Source organism: Populus euphratica, unplaced genomic scaffold (assembly GCF_000495115.2).
Source record: "Populus euphratica unplaced genomic scaffold, PopEup_1.0 scaffold1328.1, whole genome shotgun sequence".
NCBI classification, from domain to species: Eukaryota; Viridiplantae; Streptophyta; class Magnoliopsida; order Malpighiales; family Salicaceae; genus Populus; species Populus euphratica.
This window is the reverse complement of record NW_011501177.1, coordinates 23,231-35,232: the sequence shown is the minus strand read 5'-3', so window position 1 is coordinate 35,232 and position 12,002 is coordinate 23,231. Positions and strand designations below refer to the sequence as shown.

Sequence of the window (12,002 nt, the reverse complement as noted above, 5' to 3'; positions counted from 1 at the left end):
AATGTTTGACGAGATTTACAAGTATTAGCATTAATTGAATTAGATGACTAATGTAATCATGTTAACAATCTATAATCTGATTGGAACCTCCTTTGTGTGTGGTTTCCAATTGAATAATAAGAGTTTATACTATACTTGTTTGACATACCATTAGAGGAACCTCTAACCTTGAAATTTGTTATTATCATTGTTTAATCCTTACATTGATATTTCATCTCAAAGTTCTCATCTTCTTTTTCTTCTTCTCCATCTCTTTCTTTATTATTACTACTACCACTACTATTTCTATTAGTATTGTTGTTGTTGTGATTACCATTGTTGTTGTTTATAATTATCGTTTATAATTTGTACAATTAACCTCCCTGTGGTTCGACCCTGGTCTTGCCAGGTTATTTATTACTTCGACACTCCTGCACTTGGGAGAAGACATTAATCTTTTAGTCATGTCAACGTGGCAAGTAGGTCTTACTATGATGACATGTTAGATGACTAGGTGCTTGCATGGCATGCTAATTATGCATGCTGACGTCATACTGACATGATGATGTCATCCTTATCCGAATCAGTCACGTGGCTCATCTAGTATTCAGGTCGGGTCAGCTCATTCGGGCAAAAAAAAACATGTGGCATATGTAAGGCGCATCTACGCGCATTGGCAACCACCTCGCTGGTGCTTGTAGGAGCATGCAGCTATGTTCGATGTCTGATTTTCATGTGTTTTTACCAGTGTGCTCGTCTCTTCCTCCTCTACACGATGGTATGGTCAAAACATAATTTTGACAACTTTCATTTTTGAGCAAAAATCAAACACCACTTTAAACAATATGCTCTTATACTAATTATTAGGGATTTCCAACCGGTGATATTATGATAATTACCCATTGGAGGCTAAGCACACTTACATAATATTTAACGTGATTCGGCAAATCACCTACATCTGCGGGAGAAGCTAATATTATTAGAAATAGATATAGAAAGGATTACAACACAAATGGAGGAGGAGGATCACTTTACTCAAACTCTACTCCCATTGCTCTTACACACTGCTGCACATGGGACCAAGGCTGCTGCCCTTGGCAGCCCCTGATTAGTACTTAAAAGTGTATTTTTATCAAGGTTTTATATCATCATTTTGCACTTGAAATATCAATAACTCCTTAACTAAAGCATGTTTTATAATAATATATCTAATAATATAAGATACCTTTAATTTATGGTAAATGTTCATTTTAAATGCAGGCCTATCACATAAATGAAAATATTGACTGATGACTTTAAGAACTTAAATTGCAAGGATAAAGAGATGGCCAAACTTAGAAAAGAGATGTCGGTGCAATCCAAACCGGAACACTGTTCGGTAATTGGGTCATATCTAGAGCTATATATCTCAGATTTAGGTCCAATTTATATGGATGGAAAGGTAAGACATAGGCCTACAACTTTCATATGGAGCCCAAGATCTAAAAAGGCCATTATCAAGTCCAAATTGTAGCAACAACAAAGAAGCCCGAATCTGTCTTCCAGCCCGAGCACTGTTCGGTATTTTGGCCATATCTGGAGTTCTAGAAGTCCAAATGAGCTGAATTTTTTACACAAGAAAGCTGAGACAATTGCCTACAACTTTCATGTTTGCAACTGGCTCCAGTTTTGACGTTATCAATGACGTTTTGGGCAGACAAGAGAAGATAAGGATTGTCACCAAGTCAAAAGTTGGCCACCTACTTATCAATTAGTCATCAAATCAATAGTTCCTAATTTTGGCCTATAAAAGGAGGCATTTGCCATGCATTTAGGCATCTTGGTTTCTAGATCAAGATCATGCTCTTCCTTTCTCTCTTTGTATTTTTTGTAATGTTTATGCTTTGCTTTCATTAATATTAAGTTTATGCCTTTCATTTCCTTTCCTTTACTTAGTTAACTTTTATGTTCTTATTTTGTTTATCTATTTTGCTTTCTTTCATTATGTCTAGCTAAGTTAGTTATTTTAAGGTGAAAAGGTTACAATAATGGTATAGGAATAATTATAGTGTAAACTTAACGTGGACTTTAAAGTTTGATACTAACATGTTTTATATTTGTTATCTTGTTCACTCTTTAATACTTTGCTTGTTAAATAACTAATCTTGATTTATGTTGTTTGGTACGACAAATGCTTGGCACTTTCATAGCCCATACTGTATGGTATAACCGAAACCTGAGGTATGAAAGGAACTTGATTTGTTGTTAACATAAGTTATAATCATGAATACCTGACGAGATTTATAATTATTAGCATTAATCAAATAAGATAACTAATGTAATCATGTTAACAACTTATAATCTGATTGGAACCTCCTTTGTGTGTGGTTTCCAATTGAATAATAAGAGTTTATATTATACTTGTTTGGCATACCATTAGTGGATCCTCTAACCTTGACATTTGTTGTTATCATTGTTTAATCATTATATTAATCTTCTATCTCAAAGTTCTTTCATCAACTTCTTCTTCTTTTTTTCTTTTTTCTTCTTCTTCTTCTGTTGTTGTTGTTGTTGTTGTTGTTATTAGTATTAGTATTGTTGTTGTTATATTATTATTGTTTATAATTTATACAGTTAACCTCTCTGTGGTTCGATCCCGGTCTTACCGGGTTATTTATTACTTTGACACTCCTGCACTTGGAAGAAGACATTAATCTTTTAGTCATGTCAACCCCTCTTTCTCTCTTCTTCTCTCTTTGCTTTGCTTTATCTCTCACTCTTATTTTGCTCTTAAATATTGCATCTATTTATAGGTATCAATGGTAAGGTAACTTGGCTATAAATTATGGAATTAATGATGACAATACATGAGTTACATTATTTTATCAATAGTTATTGTAATTACCATTGTAGCCTTTTGATGATAACAATTCTCTTTTTTGGGGTAGGCAGCAATTGTTGTTGCTTATTAAATGACAACATCCCAACATCTTTTGGCCTAAGAAATTAAAGAAAGAAATTAAAGAAGCTGACAAATGTTACATATAAAATTAATTAAGAAGAGATGAAGTATGGGACACGAAGAATGGACCAAACTTATCAGATTTTGTAGAAGTCCAAACTTACGTAAAAAGGAGTCCATGTACTGCAAATTCCTAGGTAATGTGAAGGCAAAAGGAGTCTATTTAGAGGAGGATACAAGGCATAAGAAAATCATTTAACAGAATCATCGACAACAATTGTTCTAGAATTCAATCAATTCATAGGATTTTCAAGACCTGTTTATCAAGTAGGCTGATAGATTTATTAGGCTTGTAATGAGATAACTAGTTTCCATAACCACTAAAAAATTCAAAAATATGTTCTCTTATCAAAAATCTCACTCAGATCATGTTTTATTGGTAATAAACTTCCTTGTATTTTAGCTATCTTTTAATACTTTCATAGAATGAATAATTCTTAGTATTCAACTTTAGAATTTCCTTGTATTTTAGCTATCTTTTAATACTTTCATGGAATGAATAATTCATAGCATTCAATTTTAGAATTCAAAGTCTTCTCAATTGAGAAAGACCAAAAAAAAATCCAAAGTAACATAGTAGGAAGATCAAAACTTCAGAATTAATCATATACATTCTTTATTTGAAGAAAACCTAATCTTGAAATGCTACTCCTATATCATATCTATATAGTAGAGACAAGAATTTTAAAAACAGTAAAACCTAGACTGGTAATTGTGGTTAGGATGATGAAGACAAGATAATCTGTTCTTTTAAAAATAATAATAATAATAATAATTCATGGTAATGAAATTAAATAACTTATAGACGTGATTGACCAACCAAAAGGATAATAATTCCAAGTCGAGAAAATGAATTAGGAAGAAGAAACAAGGAAAGATGGACAGGAAAGAACCTCAGGCAAGAAATTCATGGGAACCGAAGACTGAAGAATATCGTAGCTGTAACTCATCTCCTGTCTTTGTTTTTCCTTTTCCTCTCATTTTTTTTACAATAAAATTTAGCATTCTTCATATTTATCTCCTCTATTGTGGATTCAGTAGTCATACGTGTTGGCTAGGCTATTAACTCATGGCATCTGATGGCAAAAAACACTTGTTGGAAAGACTGGATGGTGTTCATATATCATTTGCTTAAATTAGGAATAGGGAGAGAAGTCATCGATCTAGAGCTGACCGTGGCCTTGTCAGATTTTTAAAAAAAAGATCTGTAAGAATCCAACATAAAGTTCTTTATACCCAAAATCAGAACGAATCAATGGAGCTAAATGACAGATACAGCTTGGAGTTCTTTTTCGATGAAAATGTTATCTTATAACTACAAATTGAGTTTTTAATTTGGTTTTGATAGGTATTTTATTTTTTCAATTAAAATTTAATATTTTTGATTTTAGAGTATTTCAATGAATCGTTTTATGATTATACTGTTTATATATAATATTTGAAACGGATTAAAATTTAAAATAAAACAAAAATTGTTTTATTTTGTTATAATTTTTAAATTGATACAAAATATTCCAACCATTTGAAATGAAACGAAATGAAATTTACAATATGGAAATGAACACCACATTATATTTTTTTTTTTATTATTTATGTAGGGTGTCCGAACCAACTTACGCGCACCACGACTAATCCCCACGGCTCACTGAATATCCTGCAAGCCCAATGAATAGGTAAGATACCGCGGGGATGATAGACATTCATAATAAGGTTCGAACCCAAATACAAAAAAAGAGAATAAACCCCTCTCACCGCTAGAAGAGAACCTCACTTGCCACCATCCTGCAAGTCCAGTGAACAGGTAAGGTACTACGGGAATGACAGGCATGCATGATAAAGTTCGAACACAGGTATAAAGAAAAAAAAACAAACCCCTTCCACCACTAGGCTAGAAGCTCACTTGCCATCGCATTATATTTTTAAAAGCTTAAGAAGCAGCCACCCCTTGACTCGGGGGTACCTCTGGGGAGTTACGGTCAAAAAAGGCGCAAAAGAAAACTCACAAAACAACACATTATCGAGGAAGGAATTCAAGGTCCAATATATACAACTTGACAAACCAGCTTAAATACCGGCAGAACTCTTCAGGTTGGAGGCATTGCGACCAGGCAGGAACCAGCCATGCCTAACACTCATCTATACTCACTCTTTGGTTTTTTCCTTCTTGTCCTTGCCGTTAAGTTCTTGCTACCATCAGGAAAAAAGCGCAAAAATCTCCCACCAAGCCCGCCAGCTATTCCAATCATCGGCCATCTTCATCTTCTCAAACAACCCATCCATCGAACTCTTGAGAATCTCTCAAGAAAATATGGCCCCATCGTCTTTCTTCGATTTGGTTCCCGCTCCGTGATTCTTGTATCCTCCCCATCTCTGGCAGAAGAATGCTTCACCAAGAACGACATCAACTTCGCTAACCGCCCTCCCTTTCTAAATGGCAAGCACTTACATTACAACTTCACCACGGTTGCTTCAGCCAACTATGGTGATCACTGGCGCAACCTTCGCCGCATATGCGCAATTGAGATCTTCTCGTCGTCCCGCCTCAACTCCTTTTGGGGCATCCGAAGAGACGAAATCAAGCACTTAGCACGCAGACTTCAGCAGGTTTCCAACACCGGTTTTGCTAAGGTAGATTTAAGGTCCGTGTTTACAGACCTGACGTTTAATATCGTAATGAGAATGATTGCAGGGAAGCGGTATTACGGTGAAGATGTGAATTTAATTGAGGAGGCAAACAAGTTTAAGGAGACCATGCAAGAGTATGCTGACCTGGGGGGGTTGACAAATCTAGCAGATGTGTTCCCAATCTTCCAGACTGTTGATTATAATGGATTTGTGAAGAAGTGCGTGGGGCTCAGTAAGAGGATGGATTTGATCCTGCAAGGGCTGGTTGATGAGCATCGACGTGACAGGGATAGAAATACCATGATAAACCACTTGCTTACTCTGCAGGATTCTCAACCGGAATACTATACAGAGGACATAATTAAAGGGCTTATTCTGGTAATTGATTAGCCTCAGATCTCATTTTCTAGCTGTAGCTCTGTATCTAAGAGTCTATTTTTCTTCTGCAGATAATGTTGCTTGCGGGGACAAGGACACTCAGTACATCTTTAGAATGGGCAGTTTGCAATCTGCTGAACCATCCTAATGTGGAAAAGAAAGCAAGAGAAGAATTGGATACTCAGATTGGTCGAGACCACTTGGTAGATGAAGCAGATATTTCGAAACTACCCTACCTTCAAAGTGTCATCCTTGAGAGCTTACGATTACATCCAGTTGTTCCACTCCTAGCACCACATATGTCATCTGCAGACTGTACCATTGGAGGATACGATGTCCCAGCTGGTACAATTCTGTTTGCAAATGCGTGGGCTATTCATAGAGATCCTACTCTGTGGAATGACCCAACAAGTTTTAAGCCTGAGAGATTTGAAAACTGGAAATCCGAAGCATACACGCACATGCCTTTCGGGATGGGAAGGAGAGCTTGTCCCGGGGAGGGGCTGGCACAGAGAATAATGGCCATAACACTGGGCTCGTTGATTCAATGCTTCGAGTGGGAGAAGGTTGATGGAAAGGACATCGACATGACTGACAAGATGCACACACTCATGTGCAGAGTAGAGCCAGCTGAGGCCATGTGTAGAGTGCGCCCAGACATGGTTGATCTTCTCTCCTAGTTTTTGCAGTTTAACCCAGTTTTCTCAATGTATTTTACAAATTGTTCCTTCTGTTTTAAGATATATTAAATAAATATTTTTTTAATGATCTCGATTAAATTAATAAATGACCATTTTAATATATTTTTAATTAAAAATTTAACATTTGCTGAAAATGTTCCTGCTATATAGCAATTTTTAATCGGGAGTTAAACCTCTTGGCGTAGGAATTGCCAAGGAATCTCTTATCATATTATTTTGAGGTCGACCAAGCAATTCGGATTGGAAGTCGCGGGGAAGGGGACATTACAATCATTGACAAAGACAATATTAGTATCAAAAGTAAGACAATATTAGTGTAAGAAACTATACAATCACAAAACTATATATATATATATATATATATATATATAATCATGAAAAAAATAAACCATCGATATCAACTATCAATATTAGTGCAACAAGTTCTTGTATCTGATTGGGCAATGGAGTTGAATTTTCAAACTTTTGAACATTGATTTGTATGAAAAAATGTCAAATGGAGGTGACAGTCCAGCCATTCCATTTGATTAGTTGAAAATCGTACCCCCTAGACCGGCCTAAATCTTGTAATATTAATTGCATTTAATTGAGTCCAGCTGACCTTCTAAAATTATGCGTCCTATTGTAACCTAAAAACTACCCCTTCCCCTGGTAGGTGCATTCTAATTTTAGAATTTATAAAATTAATTGAGTTTGATGTGGAGATTGATTGTGGCTGCTGCTGTTACAGCAGTTGCAGGAGGCTGTGGAGAGAGACCCATGGCAGCTTCGCCCACTTGTCAAAGTCCCTCTCTTGAAAACGCCATCTTACACGCATCACCGACTTTAATTATGGTTGTTCAACTAGACAGATGGCACGTGTCGTGATATTTTTCCTCAAAAATATTTTTCATGCATTTTTTTAATTTTTTTATAATTTATCATTTAAATAAATTAAATTTTATTTGAATTATATTAAAAAAATAATAAAAAACAATATATATATATATATATATAATCATGAAAAAAATAAACCATCGATATCAACTATCAATATTAGTGCAACAAGTTCTTGTATCTGATTGGGCAATGGAGTTGAATTTTCAAACTTTTGAACATTGATTTGTATGAAAAAATGTCAAATGGAGGTGACAGTCCAGCCATTCCATTTGATTAGTTGAAAATCGTACCCCCTAGACCGGCCTAAATCTTGTAATATTAATTGCATTTAATTGAGTCCAGCTGACCTTCTAAAATTATGCGTCCTATTGTAACCTAAAAACTACCCCTTCCCCTGGTAGGTGCATTCTAATTTTAGAAATTAATTTGTGCGTTCTAATTTTAGAATTTATAAAATTAATTGAGATATATATATAAATTTATTTAAAATATTTATATTAATAATAAAAAAAAAAAGTCACATGGATTGGAGTCAAATTATTAAAAGAAGTTTCCTAATAGATCTAAATCATCTTTCCCAGGTGCAGTTCCTTTTCTTCGTGGCTTCAATATGTGCTGATGATCATGAAGTCATTAAACAGAACATCTTGCTTCATGGAATGAAAACGAACTTGTAATATAAACAGGAAAAACCTCAAATTAATTCCAAACTTTAACAAAAATCTCTATTGACTTCCTAAAGAATTTTCGAAATCTCACAGTTGTATTAATGATTACACGCTTAGAAGCTCAATTTGGATGGGATTTCTTAACAAATCAATATGGATGGAGCGGACTGGATCAACAATTTTCTAAGCCTCCTAGACCCAATTGTGATAAAATTGTTTTTGAACACTCAATCAACAATCCCTATATGATCGTTGACTCACTAATTGACTGCTAGAGATCTTGACACAAGCACAGATCCAGAGCTTTTACACCTAGGAGGGAAATTCTCCAGTAAATTAAGCACTGAGAGTTGAGGCATTATATATATAGGGCTACAATGCATAGAGGAAGGGCATGAATAGAAAAGAGGTTTTATAATATTAGATTACAAACAAGGTCCAATGATTTTCACTTGGATTTCTTGTGAAGCCGCAAAGAAGTGATGCCGACGAGCAAGAGGAACAAGATGGAACCAAGCAGAGAAAGGGAAATAGAAACTGCAACCTGCTTGCAAAATCTCCCAAAAACATTGCACACTTTGGTCCACCTCACATGCGAATTCCCTTGGAAACCCATAAGACCAATGGCCAAGGCAGCTCCGTTGCTAGAAAACAGCATTGCCACCATCAGCAGATCAAGAACGATAACAATGGACATTATCCCCTTCTTTCCACTCACGGCGAGGACTAGAGAGAGTGCTGCATATGAACATGCTATCGCATTTGATGCAACAGAATACCTATCAAACACAAAGTTGACAGGTAAAACATATTGCAATGAAGACAGAAAATGGCTTCATGCCTGTAGACGACGATCCTTAATTAGAGGTTAACTAAAATCTATCACTTCAATTGGTTGTCTGTATAGTGCTTATATATATATATATATAGCATCATTATGCAGCATAAAGACAAATTCTGTGGTCACGAGATCGTAACATTTAAAATGATAGCTGGCTAAACATTTATGAGAGGCAGACCACCAGGCTCGCATGGGGCAAGGCCTAGCCCCGCACAATTCTCCAAAACAGTAAAAAGGCCTTGTATGTATATATATATATATATATATATATATATAAAGGAACTCGACTTGAATTGCTCAAGATGCAGGCTGTTTTACGCAAATCTCACTCGACAAACGGCCATTATGCAATTGAGTCTTCACAATCAGCAGGACGGAGCTAGAGCATTTATTCTAGAGAGACAAGAAATTAAATCTTAATAATTTTAGTGAAATGATGGGTGGCTCCACTGCTCCAAATAAAATCTTTTTATAAAGGCATAATATTAATGAGTTTTTCTAAGAGGTCAGGGCCATAACAGCCCTCCTCACCGTCATCGCTCCGACTTACAGTAATGACTCAAATCTTGCATTCATCGTAGTCGTAAATCTTAACCTGGCATTTCAACTTTAGCTTCACAACTATAATTAATACAATATTTGAGTTATTGGTGTAAATAAACATGTAAAATTTAGATTAATATGGTAAGTCTATCTAGGATATAAGCCGATTCAGGTTAAAAAAAAATTTAACATATTCAATTGAAAACTCGGTTAATCTAATGAAATTTTACTGGTTAAAAATCTAAATCTTAATTTTAAAAAAATTTAAAGTTTTAATATTTTATCTATAAAGATTATATACATTATAAATAATAAAATTTAAAAAATTATTTTAAAAGGTTTTTTTCATATTGAAAAGATAATATATTAAAAAATTATTTTAAAAGGTTTTTTTCACATTGAAAAGATAATATATTATACTTTTAAATTGAAGTATTTAAACTAAAAAAAATTTTACCCTATATTAAAAAAACATAACTTTTTTTTATAAATATAGAATATATATATTAAAAAGTTTCAAATCTCACATTAAAAAAATATTTTTTTTCGTATGAACATAGAGTATATATACTAAAGAATTTCAAATATCATATTGAAATAAATAAAATATTATTCTAGTATTATATAATGAAATTTGAGAAATGTTAATAACCAACTAAAAATATAAAAAGAAAAGAAACTAATAAAACATATTTATAAAAAAAAGGTATTTATTAGATTACGAGGTTGCTCGGGTTATAGGTCAACTGAGTTTGATATTTTTTTTACTTTTATCGATCTTTTATCTTACCTGGATCAGTTCAGTCACCGAGTTTAATAACTATGATCTTGTACATACTACTAGAATTAGCAATTTTACTGATAAAAGTTTTTGTTAAATTTTACACTAACAATCCATAAATAAAAAATTTACAAAAGGAACCATTCATCAATAATATTTGAGTTATTGGTGTAAATAAAAATGTAAAATTTAGATTGATCTGATGAGTCCATTCAGGATATAAGCTGTTAAAACTAATTCAATTGAAAACTCGGTTAATCTAATTAAGTTTCACTGGTTGAAAACCTAACCCTCAGTTTTTAATTTTTTTTTTCATTTTAAAACAATATCTAGTTGGTAAAATATCTCTTATCTATGCTCATGTGATTTTTTTAGACTTTATATGGCATCCCACCATACCGCTGAGATTCTGCAAGTTGAAGATTTTTTATTCTTTCATGTTAGCGAAAATAGATAATAAATCAAGGTCACGGTAATTAAAAACATATCTATCATAATTAACTTGGAAGAGAGAACTTACGTAATTAAGGTCACGGTAATATATCTAGTTGATATATATATAGTTGATATATATATATATCATAATTAACTTGGAAGAGAGAACTTACGTAAAGGCAGACAAGTAATGCCACTTTGCAGAGACAGGAAGGTTAATCGCTGGCAGGGTATCCACAACCGTAATCGGAACAACCTTGGTCTGCTTGGCTACCCCAAGAACTATAGCAGCAGCCATTGTCAGCACCAAGGCTAAAACTCGTAGAAGCAAGTCACATGTCCTTGCTCCTTCACTTCGGCTCGCCACTCTCCTCTCAAACCCATCCATTGCAGGAAGACTGGCCTTGTTTTGGCTCTCCATGCTAATAATGACTACTTACGTACAATCTAGCCTGGCCTTGAGAGAGAGAACGAGAGAGGGTGAGCTCGCAGTGTCTCAAAAGGGAGCTCGGTCGATCGAGCACTAGATGGGAGGTGGGGCATTAAATAGAGTGTGACCCTTGGTCAGGTAGGAAAGCGCGAGAGAGACAAATTAAAACTAATACATGCTTGGCGTCGCTGGCGTGAATTAAGAAGGGAGTGGAGGGCATGGGGTCGATGGATTGTGCCCCAGCCTAGTAGGCAGTTAGGGGAAGAAAGGAGGCGATTTAATGTGAATTAATGGTGAAAGCTGTTCTTCAGCTGCCACGTCTCAGAAGATTTGTGATAAGTGCGAGGCAGGGAATGGAGCCATTTTCTCAGCCGTTGAGAAATCCTGCCGATATTATTTTTGCCAGAGATGAGGAGATGTGTGACAGTTTAGCCGGAAACGATAACCTAATTCTATTAATTGAACGATTCATCTAATGTCCCGAAATCTTCTTAATTAAAACCTTAGCTGTTCTCATTTGATCAACTAATCCTCGAAAACCACAAGATTTTCCGGTTGTTGTTTACTGAGATTATAATTTGTTGTTGTTTTTTATAATGTTTTTTATTTAAAAGTATATTAAAATAATATTTTTTAAATTTTAAAAAATATTAATTTATAATAAAAAAATAATTTTTTTCAAAAAATATCTTTAAAACACATAATTAAATTTACGACAACAACCCCTCTGCCTCCCTCCCT

General features: G+C 34.4%; 2 protein-coding genes across 2 annotated transcripts; one reads left to right on the top strand and one right to left on the bottom strand.

Moving 5' to 3' along the window:
• The first annotated feature begins 4,910 nt into the window (after positions 1-4,910).
• LOC105117388 (cytochrome P450 81E8-like) lies at positions 4,911-6,766 on the top strand. The gene is made up of 2 exons (XM_011015038.1): positions 4,911-5,983; positions 6,055-6,766. The coding sequence occupies exons 1-2, from the start codon at positions 5,102-5,104 to the stop codon at positions 6,661-6,663; spliced, it is 1,491 nt and encodes a 496-aa protein (XP_011013340.1). The 5' UTR covers positions 4,911-5,101; the 3' UTR covers positions 6,664-6,766.
• A 1,761-nt stretch (positions 6,767-8,527) lies between these two features.
• Positions 8,528-11,516, bottom strand: LOC105117389 (CASP-like protein 1E1). Its single transcript, XM_011015039.1, has 2 exons — positions 11,005-11,516; positions 8,528-9,010 (listed from the first exon to the last, which is right to left on the bottom strand). The coding sequence occupies exons 1-2, from the start codon at positions 11,250-11,252 to the stop codon at positions 8,680-8,682; spliced, it is 579 nt and encodes a 192-aa protein (XP_011013341.1). The 5' UTR covers positions 11,253-11,516; the 3' UTR covers positions 8,528-8,679.
• Positions 11,517-12,002: the final 486 nt, after the last annotated feature.